This window comes from Apodemus sylvaticus, chromosome 23 (genome assembly GCF_947179515.1).
Source record: "Apodemus sylvaticus chromosome 23, mApoSyl1.1, whole genome shotgun sequence".
In the NCBI taxonomy this organism is placed as follows: Eukaryota; Metazoa; Chordata; class Mammalia; order Rodentia; family Muridae; genus Apodemus; species Apodemus sylvaticus.
In genome coordinates, this window is record NC_067494.1 from 46,885,053 (window position 1) to 46,907,026 (window position 21,974).

General features: G+C 43.8%; 1 protein-coding gene and 1 pseudogene across 9 annotated transcripts in view; one reads left to right on the forward strand and one right to left on the reverse strand.

The window, feature by feature from the left end:
* Positions 1-9,369, forward strand: part of Afdn (afadin, adherens junction formation factor) — a 124,264-nt gene extending 114,895 nt beyond the window's left edge. For all 9 annotated transcript variants that reach the window (XM_052169290.1, XM_052169293.1, XM_052169294.1 and 6 more), the window contains 3 exons: positions 2,618-2,900; positions 6,146-6,230; positions 7,399-9,369. In XM_052169290.1, the coding sequence (XP_052025250.1) occupies positions 2,618-2,900; positions 6,146-6,230; positions 7,399-7,552 (522 nt within the window). In that variant the 3' untranslated portion in view covers positions 7,553-9,369. The remainder of the gene's footprint in view (positions 1-2,617; positions 2,901-6,145; positions 6,231-7,398) is intronic.
* A 950-nt stretch (positions 9,370-10,319) lies between these two features.
* Positions 10,320-11,556, reverse strand: LOC127674157 (T-cell-specific guanine nucleotide triphosphate-binding protein 2-like; annotated as a pseudogene).
* Positions 11,557-21,974: the final 10,418 nt, after the last annotated feature.

A 21,974-nucleotide genomic window follows, 5' to 3' on the forward strand; every position in this document is an offset into this window, starting at 1 on the left:
AAGGGGCTAGCAATTATGTGTCTAGGATGCATAAGACAGAACCGGGCCACATCTTTTATCTTTTGCTATTGGACCAAAAACTCTAGCTCCATCTGGCCTGCCTACCTCTCTCTTCTGGACTATCTTCAAGGCTCCCTTGCCTTCTGAGCTGGTCTCCCTCAAATTCTTGAGCACCATGTCCCTGAGGAAGGGTTACGGGGTATGATACTGCTCTGGTTTTCCCAGGCAGGGTTCAGGTGTCTTTTATGAAGGTGTTACAGATATTGTGAGAATTGAGTGTGCGTTCTGTTGGAGGCAACAGTGGCATGGAAGGCAATCCGTTCTCATTACATTTCAAATAGATTATTTACCTAAATCATTTAATTCTGATTGATGGTAAAGAGAGTAGATGGCTTGTAAAAAAAAACACAAAATTAATAATGCAACCCAACAAACATTCCGGTTATTACTTTATGTGGATTTTAACTCTGATACTTTCCAGAGTTGTATTTTAAAATGACATCTGATTTTGACATTCTGCAAAGCAGGAACTTAAGGTGTAGTTCTAGGATATCTCTGCATCCTTGTCTGAGGCTGAAGCCCTGATTCCGGGTCTGCTCTGCCCTAACCCAGGGATTGTATGTTGCTGTGTGGTTTGAGAGAAGCTATTTTTCTCGGTTACTTCCCTTCCATGAAGGTAGAAGAAGCTCTGAGGGCCACTACTGGTGGGGAAAAGTTTAGTTTTTATTAATAGTTACAACCTTGATAGTCCCAGTGCACTATGTAAATAGTAACCTCCCTGCCCCCCAAACAAAAAGCTAAAAAAATGTCAAGGAATTTCTTTTTAATGAAAGCAATGATTTGGTCACAAGACAATCTAAGAGTATGATTGACAGACATGATGTGGCTCACTTCAATGAATGTAGAGTGGATGGTGTGAGGCCACACGCTTGCATCTGAAGCAATGACTCTGTTATAGCAGAGCAGTTCTGGAGATTTGAGTGTTTAGGATCAGTTTACCCACAAATCTTTCACATGTGTAATGTAAGTGGGAAGTGATGATCTCTGCAGGAAGTCAGGAAGTTCCCAGCACAAGAGCCTTTTAGCTTTTAAGTTAAGGTGGTCTTGCTTTGCTCATTATTCTGAGAGTCCTCAGGCTGCAGAGTGATGTGCTTTCCCGGGTCAGGGCTGCTCAGCTACAGGAATGAAGCAGCCTGGTCATTGCATCAGAGTTGTATGCCCAGAGGGAAGCAGGCTGCCCTCTCTGTGGTGAGAAATTCTTGGTTATTTAATTTTTCCAATATGTGTTTTCATAACTCATAATTATGTCAAATACCCTTGTGTCTTAGTAACTGTCTCTATAATGGAGTAGTCAATGTAAAAAAAGAACCAAATACTATTTTTTACTACAGAATGTTGAGACAATTAATGGGTTTGATTTGGTGTGGAACATGTGCATTCATTTTGTGGATAAAGTCACCATGGTCATTTCATTGTATCTGCTATCGGTGTAACTGAACAAGGCTTGTTTGGTCTCTCCCTACAGTGTTATCCAAGCATCTGTTCTTCATGTAATTATAACATTCTTGATAGTGCCACTTAAAAGCTACAGAAGTCATCATAGTTTAATTACCCAACCTAAGTTAGTACTGATATTGTATAGTCAAGAATATAAAAATTCTTTTCTTTAGGATTTTACAACATAAAACAAGATGTAAAGCAGAAATTGGGGTCAGGGTAATGAGTGGGGCCAGTCTGTAGTCTTCCCCTTTCTCTCTTAGAATATGAAGCAGGGAGCACTGTATGTTTGCTGTGTGTGTGCTTGTGTGTAGTTCTAGAGGGACCAGGGAAAGAATGTGGCCTAGTAGAGACCATGAAATGTGATGACAGCACAGTCCCTGGTGTTGGGTCTCTGCAGTTGGGTGAATTCACACCTGGCCACACCTGAGTGTCTGCCTAGGTCAAGGCAGATCGCCATGTTTGCTCTTTCGTCCTTTTCATATCCACTTCCTCTTTGTGCTCTAAAACTGTTGTCAATCCTTAACAAAATTGTGTTGTTGCTTTTTTAAATGTTAAAAGAATTTCAATACTGTCAACTGTAGTTTGCCTGGATGAAAATGTACAGTGTGTGTCAGAATATATCTGCTAATACTATTAACTCTTGGCTCTCATTTTCTGTTCCTCAGAGAGTTTATTAAGATTTGAAACTTACATTAACTGTGGAAAGCATACTTGCTAGATTATGGCTTTGGGAAAATGAGTGATATTTCTTAATGCTTTTGGTTTCCTCTTGAAACACAGCAGAAACAGGTAAGTTAATATCCTGTCCAAATGGAAGAGGAGAGAAAGTTCCAGGAAAAGAGGAGGCATAAACAATGCAGGTGATCCTAGGTCTCATTGTGCAAATGAAAGGTCTTAAGATTTGACTTACCCTGTGTTGTTCTCATAAGTCTTGAGACAAGAGGCTCTCAGGATTGGCCTGCTAGTAATTTTCACACTGAAACATGTCTTGTTGGCATGTTCATTTGGTTTTGGATAGTGATGATCATGGTACCTGTTATTCCCTGTGAAGGCACAAAGGGTCCACTGATGCCCCTGACCCTTGACCTTTTGCACTCTTGTTTATTCCTGCCTGCAGCGGCGACAGGAAGAAGGGTATTACAGCCGCCTAGAAGCCGAGAGGCGAAGACAGCACGAAGAGGCAGCAAGAAGGTTGCTGGAGCCCGAAGAGCCTGGGCTGAGCCGACCTCCACTTCCACGGGACTACGAGCCCCCATCCTTGTCCTCAGCACCCAGTGCCCCTCCTCCCCCACCTCAGCGAAATGCCTCCTACCTCAAAACACAGGTCCTCTCCCCAGACTCGCTGTTCACTGCCAAGTTTGTTGCGTATGATGATGAGGAGGAGGACTACGGCCCAGCAGGTCAGGATAAGTACCCCAGCACAAGGAAGTCTCATGGGCACCTTCCTCTTGCCACCCTTAAGCAGCAGCAGCCCCTCTGCCAGCCACGCCCAGCCTCAGATGGCATCTCTCTCTGCAACTCATTCCAGCCACCCTTGTCTAAAGCCAACAGTACTGCTTACAAAGCAGGCCAGACCCCTCCCCTGCCAGGCAAACCAAGCCTGAACCGTCCTGGCCACTGGAAAGGTCGAGGTAAAAGAGGGAATGGTGAATTGGACCTCTCTGTCCCTGATGATTGAGCCTGGAATCTCTGTACCCCTGCCACTTGGCAAGGTACATGGAGACCATGCCTGCTTTGGCCCTAGGTTTTATCCAATCACTCTCAGCATGTGATTTCCCTCTGCCTCTCTGATGATGGTGTTTGTGCTGATTCTCTCTTAATTTAGCCTTTCTTCTCCAGTTTCTTTAATACTTAAAGATATTCCATCTCGTTAATCCACTGACAATACTCGGTCCTCCATTATCACCAAATTATTTGAAGTATTGTTGGTCTTGACTTTTTTTCTGTACTTCTAAAAGGAATTCTTACCTTTGGCCAAACAAGTCCTTTTTCAAACCTGATCTATAAAGTCAGGAAGCCAGGTCCCAGCTGCATTTTAAATTTATATCATTTAATGTGAGTAGAACATTTCCTTCTGTTCCTCTTGCCTATTCAGTGACTCAAATCCCTTGTAGAAGCTTGGATGCATATTGGGACGTGCACTGAAGTCGCTAACAGTGAGGCTTCCCTCCCTAACACAGGCAAGCCCTCCTCACAGATGCTCCCACTGAAGTTCTTCCTCAGTCCCTTTCACGAGGACCCATTCCGTTTCACTATCCCTGTCCCTTGCACCTCATACACTAATATGCAGACCTTCATATGCTTGCAGTTCCTGGTAATTAACCCCTTCAGACGGACTGCTGAGTGCAGGGGTTCCCCTGTTCATGACAGAGCACAAGAGCTGCCCACTGAGATGTAGTAAGCAGAAGATGTAGATTCAGATTGAGAGTTCAAACTCTATTGGCCTTAAATAGAATTCTGGCATCGACTGTCTAGTAGTGTTATTTTAGTGAATTTTAGTGAGTAAACTTCCTGTGAGATTTTTACATGAACGTGAACTTGACTGTTCTGGGAGAGGCTGACTCAGCAAGGTTTGTTTCCTACACACAATGGAGCAGTTCTGCTAGAATGATGACATTTTCCCCCACTGGTAGCAGACTCTTTGAATCTACTTTGAAGGATTGGTATGCAATATTCTTCAATCATTCTGAAAGCCCAATTCAGTCTTTTTATGAAATTTCTGTTATAAGCAATGAAAATTTGGTGTTCTTTCCAGGCACTTAAGAAATAGCAATACATTTTGAAGCAAATTTCTATCTATCATGTATCAGATTTTATAGTTGGATTATATACATTTTATGAATGTCAGCACATACTGGGTAGTCCAATTATAGATAGGATCCACACCTGTGGACTTTAGCCCCCAGTCATACCACCAAGCCTTACTTCACGTCACACCTAAAGCACCACTGTGGAGCCACCTGCACACAGGCAGCAGCCCGTGTCCTGTTGTCTGTCTCTTTTGTGTGCTGTGCCTGGCCTTTCTCTGATGAAGCATGCTTCTGCAGGTGGGACTTGGCCTCTTCCAAGGGTTCACATGAGACAGCACTTATGCAGTTGGAATGATGAAGATTGAATTTTGGTGATAGGATGTCTTTACATGATGTGTTTGTTTCACTAAAGCTTTTGGTAAATATATTTATGTATATGAAATATATAGTTAGCTCCACATTTTAGTGTTATAGCACTGAAAAGTTTTGCCCATGGAAGAAGTCAGTGTCACTCTCAGCAAAGCACAAAAGTATAAACACTGTCATTAATTTCAGTCAAAATAAATATATGGTTAGGAATTGAGACCAGCTATGCAAAAACCATGTTAGATCCCACTGTAGATTGCTAGGAGACAGGAGGCTGTCTTTGTTGGAGCTGACACCCTCTGAGATGACTTGGGAAGCCTAAACTACTGGTGATTGAAGTTGCAGTTTGAAGGCCACTAGACTCTCTCCGAATATCACCAAATCCTAACCATAGGCTCTTTATATGGAACAAAATTTTTTCTCCTTTTTCTAGTCTAAAAAGGAGTCGAGTTTTGTAATCTGAAAACGTGATAATTTTGTGGTCTATTTAATCCAATCTTATTCTTGTTTGCCAAATATTCTGAGTCTTTTGTACTCTATACATCCAAGCTGGTTTTTCAGATGTGAGTATGATTTTATGAGTTTTTGTTCTGCGTTTATGTCTGAGTCACCAGGAACTTGTGATAGTTCTAAGCTGGGAACCTAGCCCTGGTCTTCTGCAGGTGCAACAAGTACTCTCAACTGCTGAGCCCTTTACTCTATTTTGTGATTTACAGTAGATACAGTAATAGCACTGTATTAGAGCATTACTGTAGACTTGGTTCTATTTGCATCACCTTTTAATGCCTCCCGAAGTCTTGGCAAATGTTGGCCAACTGGTGGGTGTCAAGCTTAACTGTGGTTTCTTAGTTAAGACAGATGTCCTCACCCAGGGCCACCTTAATGCTGCCCTCACTCTGTTTTTTTCTGGGAACTTTTTATCAGCAGCACTAATGTGATATGTTAGGAATTTTATCTGAGTTCGATTTTGGTAGCCCATTTGTTTCAAAGGCTTTATTTTACTTTTAGTAATTACATCTATCTTGCAAAAGAAATCTAGTAGTTACCCTCTACAAAGGAACTTTAATAGATGTAGGTTTGCCTCTTAAACTTTGGGGTTACATTTGCTCTCGATGATTGTGTATGAAAACTCCTACCATGTGTCAGGAGTGTCTGAACGAGTGCTTACACTCTCGTTTAAGTAAGTCTTCTGTGTGTTTGTCTTCTGCGTTCCTGGTTATCCTGCCTTGTTTTTGAGTTCAGGGGGTTTACTGTTTTTGTTTTCATTTGATTGATTTTTTTTTAAAGGATGCATTATAGCTTTTCCATTCTAAGTTATTGAACATAGTGATTGGATTAACTAGGCCACTCAGAGTAGTGAATTCTGTATTAATGAATCTTTGAGCATATAAGGAGCCTTTGATTTCTTGGCTTTTTTCTATTCTTCAATAATTAAGGGAATCTTGTTTTTCTGCAGACACTCTAATATGAGTAAAATGTAAGAGGTAATTAGATACTTTAACTTGGACTTTTTTTTCCCTATGGAAAAGGACCAAACCCTTCCCCGGGATCTGCGGGCACGGCTGCTGGAGCCTATGACCCTCCTCGGGAAGCAAGAGAGAAGCACATGAGAAGGTACTAGGACTGGGTGAGCGGGCCAGCCTGTGCGGGCTCAGTCTCATTTTCATGTGATTGTTGACTCACATCAGACTTTATCAGAATTCCGGTGTTTGTTATTGTACAAAAGTGAGAATGTAGTCTGTCTGTCCTTTCTCCCCACCGCTGTACCCCTCCATCCTCCCCAGCCTCTCTAGGACTAGAAGTCACCGTGTAGCCAGGCTGGCCTCAAACTTTTGGTAGGCCCCATTCTTTGTTGTCCCTAGTACTGTGATGTCAGGTGTGAATCACACATGTACATGTAGGCTTTTTTTAAGTTGATGTTGCTAATGTGGGTCTGTTTGAGGTGACGCTACTGGACCTGCTATAAGACTAAAGTACTAGAGGCATCAAGGCCAGGCCTGCCAGAGCAAGCTTCTTGTTAGCACACGCTGGTCCATCCCCTCTGTGGTTTAGCTAGACGTTTTGCTTATCTTAGATGTCCTCTGCTCTTGTAACACTGAATTCCATTAATTAGTGCTGCTCTTATGCTCAGCATTAGATTGGAGAAAGTTTGTGGAAATGCTGTGTTTTTAAACTTGCTTAGCTGGCAAGAATTGCCTACTTACTGAAATTGAGCTCACTAGCTTTGTTATTCTTTTTCTCCACTTTTACTGTGGGTGTATGACTCCAGACATACAAACACACATCTGTGTGTGTTCGTGCATATGGAGTCCTGAGATTGACAGAAATTATCCTCTAATTATTCTATCTTACTCATTGAAGGAGGTCTCTCCATGGCTATTCATAGTAATTGTGTGATCTCTGGTTAACCACTGAGCCATCTCTAGTTCCCCTATTCATTCTTGAAAGTCAAGAGAATATTTTGCCCCTTTCTACATGGAATTATATGTTGGTTTATTACTGTTTGGTCTTTTATGTTGTAATCATAACTGTATGTCCAGGTTGGTTATAGCCCTATGCCACTATCTCTACCCTTTTCTCTGGACATACATTTAGTTGTATGAGCACAGATTGACTTTTAAAGTTCTGTTCAGATCATAGTACAGGTGTTGTTTGCCTCAGCAACAATACATTAAATTACTGCAATAATGTACAACAAGTCTCACTGAAAGGTTACAGTTGTTTACTTAGATTAGTTACTTGTATTTTGATGCATAATTTTTTGTGTTTTCCTCTTGTCTAGCCAAGATGCAGACTTACCTGGCGGTTCCGGAGCTCCTGAAAACCTAACATTTAAAGAGCGTCAGCGCCTCTTTTCACAAGGGCAAGATGTGTCTGACAAAGTAAAAGCGTCTCGTAAATTAACAGAGCTTGAGAATGAACTGAACACAAAGTGAGAAGAGAGAACACATTTGTACTCAAGCAGGTCTGCCCTTGGCAGGGGCTTTGTGGGATGAGCCTGAAGAGGAAGGAATACTTCTACTTCTGAGTGATGTTTATTTTCTGTTTCTGAAATGGTTGCAATTTAGACATGTTTCAATTCCCAGAAACTTGTTTTACTTTACCAAGAAAAATCCTGCCTAATTCTTAGTGATCTGACTCACACCTGTTTCTGTTAGCTTTTGGGGGGAGTCTTGGACTCATAGGGCAGAATGAAGGGCTATAAAGATGACGGGGTGTTTCTTCTACCCTATCTCCTTTCTTTGTCATTCCAAGGGCAGTAGGCCAAGAAATTGTCTTTCCGTTTTTTCTCTAAACTCCATTTGGCTACCAGACAGTGACAGCTGAGCAGTTCAGAGCACTACTGGGTCACAGTCAACCCTGTCTGCAGAAGACAGACCTCTCAGCCCAGGGCAAATGCTGCCTTTACCTTCTGTAATTTATATGAGGCAGCTAGATGTTTCTTATGTAAGGTGCACAATACATCATTCTTGACAAATGTGAGCCTCCTGACCAATTTAAATGTTTGAGATTGAATATTTAATTAATAATTCAATTTTGAAAATTCTCAAGAAAATTTTGAGGATTTAAGCTTAGGGATTTTTAAAATACCAAGTCATCATTAGATTAATCACTGGTGGAAATTAAAGATGAAAGTTCATGTTAGAAAGTTATCTAATATTTCAGAGGTTCCAAAGGATCTAGAGCTCTCTAATTATACGGCACTCATGTCGGTAGGAGCAAAGACATCTGAGAAGAATGGACGCTCATGGGTGGCAGTCAAACATAGGTGTCTCAGAAATTGTAACTGTAGTAAAGGGGTTTAGATGCGCTGTCAGGAGAGGAAGAAGTGTGCTGCTGTGCCTCCTGTGACTGAAGAACACTTGGAGCAGCTGAGTCTGCGTCTCTTTCTCAGCATAGGAGAGTTATTTAATTTTAATTCCTGAATTTTGCACTGTCATTCCTCAGCTGAGTTGTGGGAGACAGACCTTAGTTTGCTTATTTTGTGTGAAAGCTGACTTTATGATTTCAAGCACACTTTGGACTTGAGAACCCCCTACTGTGGGTCCAGATGATCTTTCTCTATCATACTATTCTCTTACAAATCCGTGCATCAGGAAAATATGCACACTTTCAAATAGAACAGAGGTATTTGCAACCTGAAAAACCACTTTTAATAAGAGCTGTATGATAAATTGTTGAAATACAAGTGTAAATATTTTTTATGTTTATCCAGTTTCCTATTTGAAAGTGTGTCTTTGCTGTTTTCTCTGTAAGAGAATAGAATGGCCCTGAGAGTTTATGAAGGATTTGCACACTTGCCTTGCCTAGGAAGTGCAATCTCCTTGTGTCTGGAGCACACTGGCAGCCTTCGGGTGTCATAATCATACCTCCCAAAGAAGGGCAGGTACCTGCTGTCGCTAGTACATGGGAAGACAGATGCACAGAAGAGCCAGCAAGCATCTGAAAACTCTGCATGTGTGTTTGTGAGACCCGTAGTGAAGTAGACTTGGCCGTCCCTGGATGGTCAGATGTGAATATGTGTTGTAAGAGCACACTGCATAGCGTGCATTACTGCGTGGAAACACCCCAACTGCTGTTGTTTTCCATTTCTACTGTATTTCAGTTGCAGCCTATTTTTAATAAACTTTGTATCTATTTAAGTGTACTTGCTATTGTTTTCAAAGTGCTGACAAAGTTTATATTTGTAATGCCAGCATTCCTCGTCCCCATTTCCATCTGTCACTCCTTCATTAAACGGCCGAGTCATTCCTTCCTTTGTCCCTTGGTTGTTTTTCTGTCAGTGGGAAAGTACTCTTTGATGATGCAACCAGCTGAAGATTAGAGTGGCATTTTCACAAGAGTCCTGGGCTGGGTGACCTCTGTCTTCATGTCTGCCCCTTATGCATTCAGCATTCCAAATGACCACTGAGACCATGTCTCCTTTCACTATCCCAAATATCCACTGAGACCATGTCTCCTTTCATTGCCCCGTCCTGGTCCCTGGACTCCCTGAACATGCTTACTGATAAGCACAGTGGGCTCCTGGTCATACATGTTTCGAGTGTAAGAACACACTCAAGATGGCTGGAATGAAGGTCTGACTTATTGTCATGGCACAAGGTATACTGACCAGTTCCAGCAGGCTGGAAGGGTCAGTGGGCTGGTGTGCCCCCTCACCCTCATGCCTACTGTGCTTTAATCAGGGGGGCAAAGCAGCATCTAAATCTCAGGGCTTGGTTGAAATGGAATGAGGGAGTGGAGTGTTGCTAATCAAAGGATACAGAGGAACTTTAATGAGGCAAGGCATGTGTGAGGGTTAAAGGAACTTGGGAATGCTTTTGGAAAAGTAGAACTTAGGTATTGGAATTAGTAATTGTGTTTCTGTATTTTAATTTGCTGTGTTTTTTTTCCCCATATGTTGTTATTACAAACTTTTTTTATTGGTGTAAATGGATTAGAAACAGGTTATCTCTTAACACGGAGGCAGATGGTATGTTATTGCTGACTGTTATCAAGAATAATCCATGAACATAGAAAACAGGATATGGGCAGAAAATAATTCATGCATGGTAGTGATTTCTAAAGGGAAGCAATGGACTTCCTCTATGAAATACACATCTGTGGACCTTAGGGAAGAGCTGGCCTGGGAGTGTGGTAGAAGGACAACCAACCCCATTGCCAATTTGGGCACACATGCCCTGAAATTCATTTACTGTTTGACTAGGCAACATTTACTGTTTCCATATTTCTCAAGAGATACTTAGCATCATCAGCCTCCATGTTAAGGAGCTGTGTATGCCTATAGTAGACTTTGAAAGCCTGGAAGATAGAAGATCCAGGGCCTCCTTTCACGGCCCAAAAAGCTTGGGCAGCCTTTGTAGCCCATTCTATTACACTGCGGTCCTCTATAAGGTACCAGAAATCCAAGCACTTGACTTAGCCCTTGATGTTTTCCAAGGGCGCATCCATCTTTTCAGCAATCTCTTCGATCGGTTTATGATCCAAGCCAGAATAGCTTCGGTACTCCTTCAAGCACTGTTCTTGTTGAGGCAGAACAAAGCCGATAAAGAAGGTCATAAAGGGGATAAAGCTCACAGCTGCTGACTTCAAGGCCTCCAGAAAGATCTTCCCCCAAAGAAAATGTTTCTTGAGCTCAATGGAAGCATCACAGATACTGGGCCAGAGCCAGGCAAACATGGCGCTTGTGCCCAGGGAGCTCTTTCAGCAGTCTCCTCCAGCTTTGGGCAGTCTAAAGTACCCAGATCACAGTTGGAGACCAGGAAGATGCATGGTTCACTCACTCCAATATCTATGAGATTAGCCAGACAATAGCCTCGAATATGCACAAGGACTCTTTCCTTGAAGGTTGTGGGTTTGGTTTTCTCCTCAGTATATATAAGTCATTGCCCCCCTTGGTTCTCACAAAGTAGAACTTCCCGGCATCCTTGCTTTTCTGAACCAGGAAAGCATCATTGAACCTGAAGCAGAGAAGGAATGATGGTGAAGTCATAGTTGGCAATCCCACTTTGTCTAGGTAAGTTTCCTTGTGGAAATTGGGTGTCTCAGTCCCAGGCAGGTCCCAGAAGATCACTTTGGGATATTTTGGATGTTGATGGGGGTTTTACACACAGTGGTCTCCACTGTCCCGACGTCAGCAGATTCTTCTGCTTCATGACTCAGCCCTTGAAGGGCATCTATGAAACTAGACTTGACAGTCCCAGACTGCCCAATCACAGCCACCTCCAGGACAGCATTCTCTGCAGCACTAGTCACTTCCTGAATCTGGCTCATGACATAAGAGAATTTTCCTTCCTGCAGAGCTTTGTGATTACCAGAGTTTCTGGAGAGACCGAGCCTTACTGATGAATGCAGAGTACTGAGGCAGAAACTCCTTAGCTAATGGTTGAAAATTCTGTTCTGAAGCACCCTTCAGGAAGGCAGAGATGAACTGACCCATGGCAGTTACTGGGGAAGATAACTGTTGTGTTTCATATCTGGCAAGCATATCTTCATGTCAGACTACTAATCCTGGAAAGAGTCAATCCTGAAACCTGAGTCCAAATAACATTCTACAGAATGTCCAACTCCCCAACAATGGTCATCAGTTCAAGGACCTATCCGTTGCTCAGTCCCACAAGGCAAGCAGGCAAAGAAGAGGAAGCCCTGCTGTGGTTTTTAGATCTGTAGACATCCCTTAGAAACTAAAAATTGGTGCTGATCCAGGACCATCTCTTCGTATGCACCCCTCCCTATTAGGGAGGTTATGTCTCTGGCCTATTGTGTCCCCTGGTCTCTGTATCACTTCATTTTCTGCCATGCCCTACATAAGACTTCCTCTGTGTATTCCCAGGTAATAAAGTGATTTCAGACACACATATACTCAAGAATTCATGATTAGCAGGATGAGGGAGTTAATTGATTTGGCTGAAAAAATTTTATACTCCTAAAGTGACAGGTTCCTTCTACCTGTCCACTCACAGAACTGGGAACAAAGTACCAGTCTTGACATTGCCTTCACTGTTTAAGCAGAATACAGCCAGTGCTGCCCCTGCTCACCCTGTGATCCCAGGCAATCACATACAGGGCAGGTTGGGGAACAGAAGTCAGAAGCAGCCCATGGTTGTGTGTAACTGTTAACAGCGTGAGAAATGACCACAGCACCTGTGGAGGTTGACTGAAGGACCCTACAAGACATTATTGATAAGGTAGGCTCTCTTGAGATGGTAGAGGGAAGGGCCTCCACCATGGGGAGGCTCAGGAGGCAGGATCGCGAATGGGCTGGGAAAGATGCCACCAGGTGAGCTGTGTATTCAAGGCCACAGTGAGGTGATTTGTGTTGTACAAACACTGTGAAGATCCATATCCAAAGTTCCATGTGCCAGTATTTAGCCTGGCAAAAGCTGCTGTGAGTAGGCATAGTGCATGTATATGAGCCTGTGAAAGGTACTCCACAGGACTTAGCCACACCCTTCAGTCATTGTGGGGAGGCAGAGAAATGCCAGGGAACCTTAGGTTATTGCAGGGCTTTTCAGAACAAAGGTTGTGGCAGCTATGGCATCAAATGCTGGTGAGTAAAGGGAGCCCAGGGAGTTTGAAACCGCCCCTCTGAGCTCTCAGGGATATGGGGAACTGAGACCTGGGGTTGTCTTGGTGGTACTGTATTTTGAGTCTCATCTTGAGCTCCCTTGGGATGGAGACCAAATCGGTCTGCTTTGTTTTCAGGATCTTAGGGCAGTTTGGCCTGTTTTCTCCCAACTGCCCTTAAGGTTCCTTCAACTCCCACTTGGTGCATCTCTGACCTTTCATCTGCTGCTTTAGCATATCAGGGTCTCCCTCAGCTCTGCTGAAGATTGCATACTGAGCAAGTTTTGGGAGTACAGGTGTTAAGAACCAGTAATTACATAATCCTAGTTATTACCCTCTTAAGAGTACACAAAAGAACAAATAGATCAATAAAGTGAACAAAAATATAAATACCAGGAGTGGCAAATGGCTGCCAAGCAGAGATTCTGAACCTTACATGATCTAAAATCAGATCCATGCAAGAGTTAGTACATGCGTGGGCTACAGGGACAGGAAACTCTTGGGGAACAGGGGACCCTGAGGGCTTAGAAGACAGAGGTCTCTGCAAAGTGGTATGTGACCAGCCAGGGCTCTGTAGTATACTGGAATGGGAATGAGGGAATGGGAGCTTTGGCCACACAGGCTAAAGGCCAACAGCAAAACACTTTGGTCTACCAGTTATGGAGACACTGCAGAAATGACCTTAACCAGAAAGATAAATCTGACCTGCCTCTTAAAAATGCGTTTGTTCCTGGCCAAAGAGCTCAGATGACTGCATGAGCAGCCCCTTACAAGACAAGGCTTCCTGCTAGAACACAAGGGGCTCTGTGGGCATGCTCCGAGGAAAACTAATGAGAGCCACAGGCAGCATTTTGGATCTTGGCAAATTTGCCTAAGTGTACTTTGAAGGAAGAACCATTTGTTCTGGCAACAAGTTCTAAGTTCCTCGAGGACAGCAGAGCTCTGCCTGCTTCAAGGCCCAGCTTAGCTATACAGAAACTTCATCCTAAGACTGTGCCTTAGCACACAACTCAGGACCAATTTATCTCATCTTGAGAGACAAATCTCAGTACTTCTCACCTAGTTCCATCTACCCCAAGATAGAGATGGGCTTACAGCAGTGAGCTGCAGACTCAAGGGCAACCAAGGATGCACACTGTAATCTTTGTGTGCTGCTCCAAGAACTGAGCAAAGTTTCTGTGTGCTTGAGACTGGAAATCTTAGGCTCAAGACTTGGCCCCAGGTCTCCATAGTTTGTAGGTAGCTCCTTCCCCGTGGTGTTCTTGTGGTCTTTCTGTGCACCCTTCAAGTGTCTGTGGCTCCAGGGTTCTCTGCAGAAGGACAACAATGCCATTACAAGAGAACCCATGCTTAAGACTTCCTTGAATTGATTGCCTTGAAGGCATTGTCTTCAAGTGTCACCTGCTGAGAGACCAGGACTTAATACTTCACCATATCAATTGGGTTACACCATGGCCAAGCTAAGGCACTGAAGAGAGACTTCGAGGGTGAGAGCAAAACTGACAGAGCTTTCTCACAGTGCTCCATTCTGATTGGATCAGACTTTGGAAATGCTTGTATCCCAGGATACGACTTTCTGGGACTGCTGTACGGCATTATTCTAGTGGGATAACTCTGTCATTTAGGGGAGAAAATTGAAGAAACGGCATCCCATCAGAAAAGAAGAACAGTGCAGTCTACTTGTAGATGGAAGCATATTATAAATAGAAGAGACCCTAAAGAATCTGCTAAAACTGTTGTACCAAAAGGTGAGTTACACAAGACCAATGAATACAAGCTCTGTCAGCAAAAATAAAGCATTTCTGTATCCTAGCAATAAACAAAAGTAAAATTAGGGGGAAAATTCCATGTAGACCACCGTCTTTAAAACAAAATAAAAATTATTTTGTAATAAATTTGACTAAACAGATGCAAACTTATAACTACAGCTGCTATTACTATTTGAAATCTAGGAATTAAGTAAATTTCATCAAAATGTTACAGATATTTTTATAATAAATACATTTACCAATAAACACTTTATAACTCCTAGGTATTGGGTTTCCATTACCAGTCAAAGTTTAGAAGCATAGACAATGCTGTCTCCAGATAATCCCAGATTCTCTGTGAGATTTTAGAGTTAATTCCCTACTAGGATGAACTGCATCCCTGTCTGGAAACAGAATTCCCTTCAAGAGGTTCTGAATCTCCCACAGGAATGACTAGACCCACAAAAGGAAGGACTCAATCTCCTGCAGGAGAGAATAATGGGATCACCAGAAGGAGGGACTTAGTTTCTTCTCTGAAGAGACTGGAGCACAAGCAGGATATTGAATCTTTAGTCTGAAAAACTGTCCTTTCAGCATAATGAAAGTCCCCAGATGGAGCAGAGCCACCATCGGGAACACTGCACCTGGCCCACTTGTCTATGGGAGTTAAATGTGCAAGTCATGTCTTTGGCTCATAAAATCCCACCATGCCCTAGCTTCCTTCCACCATCCAACCTCCATTCCCCACTGTACTGGCTAGTTTTGTGTATCAACTTGACACAGGCTGGAGTTATCACAGAGAAAGGAGCTTCGGAGAAGTGCCTCCATGAGATCCAGCTGTGGGGCATTTCTCAATTAGTGATCAAGTGGTGAGGGCCCCTTGTGAGTGGTTCCACCTTTGGGCTGGTGCTCTTGGGTTCTATAAGAGAGCAGGCTGAGCAAGCCAGAGGAAGCAAGCCAGTAAGCAACATCCCTCCATGGCCTCTGCATCAGCTCCTGCTTCCAACCCTGCTTGAGCTCCAGTCCTGACTTCCTTTAGTGATGAACTGCAGCGTGGAAGTGTAAGCTCAATAAACCCTTTCCTCCCCAACTTGCTTCTTGGTCATGATGTTGTGCAGGAATAGAAACCCTGACTAAGACAAATTGGTACCAGGAGTGGGGTATTCCTGTGACAACCTGACCATGTTTTGGGGAGGACTGTGGAAGGACTTTGGAACTTTGAGCTAGAAAAGCCATTAGAATATTAAGAGCTCGGTGGAAAGTTCTGTAGGAGCTTGGAAGACAATGTTAAGAACAGTGCAAAAGATGGCGGCCTGGCTTGTGAAATTTCAGAGGGAAGATTAAAGACTCTTACAGTGGCCATGTCTTGGTTGTGAAGATTCTGTGGTTTTGGCTAGCTGGGGCTGAAGAATCAGCTGTGATTAACAAGACACCAGAACCTTTGTGTGACTGGGACTATTGATGCTGGTTAGCTAGAACTAAGAAATTAGCAGTGATTAAGAAGAGACCAGCATCACTGAGGTGAAATCTTCTGGGAAGTGTTTTATGAGAGCACAGAGAGTGTGTTCCAGAGATAGCCACAGTTGTATTTTGTGCTGTGGCTAGTCTTGGTACTGTGTAAGAGTCACCCAGATGGTTCTTGTTTTGAAGGCATGAAGGGGTCATGAAGAGCAGCTGAGGCTCTTGGCACAGTGAGAAGCCATGGAAGGTCATTGGTGAAGGTGCAGCCTCAGTTGCAATTGATGGCCCAGGACTTGAAGGGGTCATGCATAGGAGCAGAGGCTTGTCACCCTGTAGAGAGCCTATGAGAGGCTATTGGTGAAGCCTAATTACAGTGGAAGATAGCAACGTTTTGGAGATGCCAGTACCATGCGATGACCACCAAGAACAGCAGCAGCAGTGGAGTACAGGCAGCTGGAGCCTAGAAGACAAGCTGTGTGCTACAAAGGGCAGAGCTGGAGAAGTGACCCATGCCCTTGGAGGAGCCTGGAAGATTGTGAGTTGGATCCCAGACATTGAACTATTGGAGTTTGAGTTTTGCTTTTGGTTGTGACTGTGCCCTGATATGTTTCCCTTTTGAAGGAAGAAAGTATTTTAGTGGAGCCCACAGTTAAAAGACTTTGAACTTTTAAAAGACTTTGAATTTTAAAGATATTGGACATTTTAAGGTGATTGAACTTTTAATATGTAAAGACTGTGGGACTTTTAAAGTAATTTAGATCTTGGGGATGAATAAGAAAGTAAGGGTTGAGGCTTAATAGTGATGTGTTTGTGTGTCAAGTTGACAAGGGGTCAATTGTACTGGCTAGTTTTGTGCATCAACTTGACACAGGCTGGAGTTATCACAGAGAAAGGAGCTTCAGTTGGGGAAGTGCCTCCATGAGATCCAACTGTGGGGCATTTCCTCAATTAGTGATCAAGTGGTGAGGGCCCCTTGTGAGTGGTTCCACCTTTGGGCTGGTGCTCTTGGGTTCTATAAGAGAGCAGGCTGAGCAAGCCAGAGGAAGCAAGCCAGTAAGGAACATCCCTCCACGGCCTCTGCATCAGCTCCTGCTTCCAACCCTGCTTGAGTTCCAGTCCTGACTTCCTTTAGTGATGAGCTGCAATGTGGAAGTGTAAGCTCAATAAACCCTTTCCTCCCCAACTTGCTTTTTGGTCATGATGTTTGTGCAGGAATAGAAACCCTGACTAAAACACCCACCATCTCAGATTCACAGAAAATCCTTTCTCTCTTCGACCTTCCAAGACTACCGATGTCTTATGAGCATGTGCACACGTGCGTGCACACGCGCGTGCACACACACAAACACAAACACACACACACAAACACCCTGGGCTTTGTAGGGGTGTGCTTTTGTTTATTAAAGCTGGACTGTTACTATGGCTTTATAAACTCTCTGCTTCCCAGCTAGGCTTTCTGGCACCTTACTGACCAAAGGATAGAATCTGCAGTCTAAGACTTGCATCCCTGGTAGTCCTCAGGGCTGGTGCTGACAGGCTTAGAGCCACAGGATGTGGGTGAGTACCAGGCCAGACCTTACTGAGGTCAGCTTGTCTCATTTCTGCAGTAAATGAAGGAGTCTGAGCAACCTAACAGTTGGCCTTCTCCTTGCTGAGAGGGTTTCTATCCCTTCTTGTACTCTGTTCATTCATAGTATTTCAGTATGGGCAGGTAAGTGCTGCATTGATAGATTCTTCTTTTGGATCCTTGGTGGGTAGCTGAACTGGAAACAGAAAATGCTATTCTGCACCCGAGGTTGGCAGAGGCGATGTTTTGCTCTGTCCTGTAGACTGATGGACCAACAAGCCCCCATGTAAGTGTTTGCTTTGAGCCTGCTAACTGCAGTTGCAAAAGATGCAAAGGATGCAGCTTTCCTTTGATCTTTGGTCCCATCCAGTGAGGTGGACACTTAGTGTGTCATCCAATACTGGAAGAGAGATGAATCCTAAATTATTTGTCCTTGCCCTCACAAGTATTTATGGAATAATTGATTAATGATACTACCAACAACTGATTCTTGACAGCTGTGTGGTACAATTTATGCATCATATTAAATTTATGCATCCATATTGTTTAATCTATAGACGTACAACCTGTACAATCATCTTATGTTGCCATAACAAAAAAACCTAAGACCTATAATTTACAAAGAACATTTGTTTCTTTCAGTTTGGGAGTCCCGGATCAAGGTTTACTACCTATGGCTGGCTCATTTCTCTAATTGGTACTGGCTATTGACGTCCTCACCTGGTAGAGTAGATGACCAAATAAGCTTTTTAGTCTAGTCTTCTCATGAGCATAGAATCGTCAGTGGCCATATCACCTCCGGAAGGCCCATCTTAATGTCACCAAAGTGGCCATTGTCAGCGCGAATCATAGAGGGACACTGTACTCTGCAGTAACTCTAACCGAGCTGTGGAAGCTTACACCCAAGGCCCCCTTATTCAGTTTCCCTTTGAGCCTTTTTACTTCCGAGCAGCTCCTCACTGAGCTGCAGACAGTCTGACCCAGTCACAGCCCTTCTCCATGGGTCCCTCTGTATCAGGCTGATCCATCCGTAACAGGCAGCTGAGCACCCTCAGCGCACACTTCCCACTGTTTGTGAAGGAGCTTCTCTGCTCTCAGGATCAAGCAAGCACTATGCCAGAATCTAGCCGTCTGTGTTGGGCAGAGTCCTCCCGCAGGAGCTCAGATGCTGTCTGCCTTGCAGGAGCACATCAGAGACCAGGGCCCTGCTTCTTCCACTGTCCTGAAAAATGAGGGCACATCTGCTTCACAACTGAGCACTGACCTGCGGTCACACATGACTGCTCGTCATCTTGACATTAGATTGCAGTACTTGGCCATGGTGGATACAGTATCTTTCTCTGGGTGATGTGTGGCTGGTATCTCCAGGAGGCTGGGCCTGCCAGTATCCACCGTTTGTAAAGACAGAGTAAGGATAGACCCATTTCTACCCCAAGTACACAGGAAAAGCAGCAAAACAAGGCAGAACCCACAGTTGTACCTTATTCATTTGGAGCCTTTCCATGACTCCTGCAGAGAGCAGGGAAAAACACAGGCTACCCCTGCAGGCATCTCTGCAGTTCCATCAGCACTGTGTATTGCCCTGGTGTCTGGATGTCGTCTCTGTGCTCCTTAAGTCTCAGATGGTCCCCACAGCACTCCACAAGTAGTCCTTTCTGTCACCTCCTGCATGCTCCACAAAAATCCAGAAAGACCTTCTTAAAATGTGTGTCTGTTGAAAATCTTTGCTATTGAAGGTCCTTCTTAGGCTTGTCACTGCCCTTAAGAGACTCCCCAGCCCTTGACCTCTGTGGAGGCTTTGCGCCCTGTTTCCTGTCATTTCTGAGGTCTGTCACTCGGCCTTGGTCCTTCTACCTGACCAGCGTCTTCAGGGCCTAGCCGCAAGACCCCTAACCCTAGGATGTCTTACCTGCCTTTCCTCACTATAGTTTGAGCTCCATCAGCATCTCTGCCTGTGTAGTATGCATCATGGACCATCAGTAACTTCCTTTTCTTGGAGGGTTTTCAAGGTTTCAACACTGTGTTTTCTTTCTGTACAGCACAGAGAAGGATGTGCAGAAGCAGCTGTGAGGTCTGGCACTACACTCTGCTCCGGATGAGGCAGTGTCAGCAAGCAATCACTCATGAAGCCTTCCTCCAGCTTGGCTATGGCTAGGATAGAAGTGGCTTCCTTGGCACTGCCAAAACCACTGTTCATGCCCAGGATGTGAGTGCCACAGGACTTAGGAGAGTCCTGCTCTGTCAGACAGGGCTTGTCTCAGGACCCTGGGAGAGGTTCATTCCAATGGTCACTAAATGAAAGAAAGCACCAAAGCGTATATTGACAACTGAGCAAACTGAGACCTGGGTAGTTTTAGCCAGTAGACAAATGGCTTGAGCTAGCAGCAATGGAAGCTCAGTCTCCTAAGTCATTTCTATGTGTGTGGGTGTTTTTCCTGCATATATGTGTGCACCACATGCATGCTATTGCCCTGAAGTCAGAGAGGGCATCCTATCTCCTGCAACTGGAGTTACAGATAGTTATGCACTGCCACATGAATGCTGGGAATTGAACCCAGGCTCCCATGAATTTCCAAGGCATCTCTCCAGCCCCACCCCCATGGTTGTTATTTTTAAAGTTTAAAGGTAGAATGCATTTGTACATGTCAGATGTGATAGGTAGGCATCCCATGCCCCAGCGTCATGTTCAAGAAATCGTTAGGGTGTCAGTGGCTTCTAAAGGTAAAGACCAGGAAGAAAAGCTATTTCACCTAGTGAATTTGGCAAGACTCTAACATGAGATTGTGGTGGGTATTTTTATACCATTAATTAAAAACATTGTTCTACCATGTGTTATAAACAATGTGGCCCGGAAGGGAAACAGGAAAAAAAATCGATTATAACAGTGTAAGCACCATCTGCAAACAGGATTACCCTGCCATGTTCAAATATGAAGCCTTAGACTATATTCATTCAGAATAGATTTATGTAGAACTCATTTTAAATTCTCTTCTACCTTAGTGGAAGATCATCCTGTCTTTGAATAAGCTACATAACTGTCTATGTTCTATATAACAAAAGTTTAATTCAACATGTTTCCCAATCATGGAAGAATCTCCATTATTCATAACTAAAGAGACAAAGACCAGATGTTTAAGCTCAACTAATGTGTTATGATGTGCTATTGATAGTAAATACTAAACCAGGCCATATCCTCTCCAACTATTTATTGTCAAGTCATCAAGCTGAAAGTCCCTGGGATAATTACTGGGGTTGGACAGGGAGCATGTGTGTGACGCACAGGAAATCAGCTGCATTGTTTCCAAAGTTCCTGAACACTCCGATGCCTACTGTTTCTGGAACGGTGTCACGCACTTTGGATATGACAGTTGCTCCTTACTGGCATGAGCTCACGGTAATGAAGCTTCCAGAAGTTGGTCTGGACAACCCATCATAGCTTTGCTCCTGCTTAACACAGCCTGGGTGCACTACCAACATCACCAGGGTGGGAAATGGGTCAGAAGGCAGTCCACATCGACAGTGAGCTGTACTACAGAAGCTGCTTGCAAAATTTGGTGCCCTGTTTCCTAAGAATCTTAATAATACAGAATATATGAAATCACTAGCTGCTCTGAAATCACTAACCGTAGAACTATTGAGCTAGAATTTTGGAAGGGAACCTTCAGACTGGATGCATAGGTGGACTGCAGCAGCTGATAGAGGCATACTCAGTTTTGTTAGCTATCTTTTCATTACACAGAAACTTCAACAGGATGTCAAGGAGTTCCAAAATTCTTTTCTGGTGCTCTTACTGAGTTTTAGGATGCGTAGCAGAACTGCCTTTCTGACGTCATGGCTGTTGTGCAGAGGGCATAGCTGAGCACTGAGGCTGTGTAGGTTAAGAGCATGTATTCGTGCACATGTAGGAGAAACCTCTACAAACAGTGAACAGCCTGGGATTCCAGCCCTTTTTCTTTGGACTACTGGCATATCTCTAACGCGATGGCAATAATAAATAATGCGCCATTCACACAGTGATTAAATGCCTCCTCCTCCAGTGTTTGGTCTGCCCACCTCTCCTGTAGCTCACCTTGCCAAAAGCCTCCTCTGACATCCACAGAGCAAGTTCAGGGAAGCAAGCTCTCTGGGTTAGATTTCCTTCAAAATAGGAAGTGAAGGGTTCTGATCTACCAGTTCGGTTCTGTCATTTTCAGGAATCTGCTAGTAGCTGGCCTGGTGTGGAGCAAGAGTGAACTGTGAAATTACACTGGGCTTACACCTGCACCAGAGACTCCCATTATGTCCACCAGTAACACTGAGTGTGCAAGAGCCCCACTTATTCTCCAGGGTCCTGCAGTCCATGCCTGTGACAAGTCCTAGAGAGGTCTGCCATTGTGCTATTATTTCTAAAGAGTTTGTATCAAAACTTAACAGCTTTCTATTGTTTTGAGGTTAGATTAACATTTTATTTTAGATAATGGTTGACCAGGGATCTCACTGTAGTTTCCATAGTAAGATGCAGTTCAGTAAGTTCCT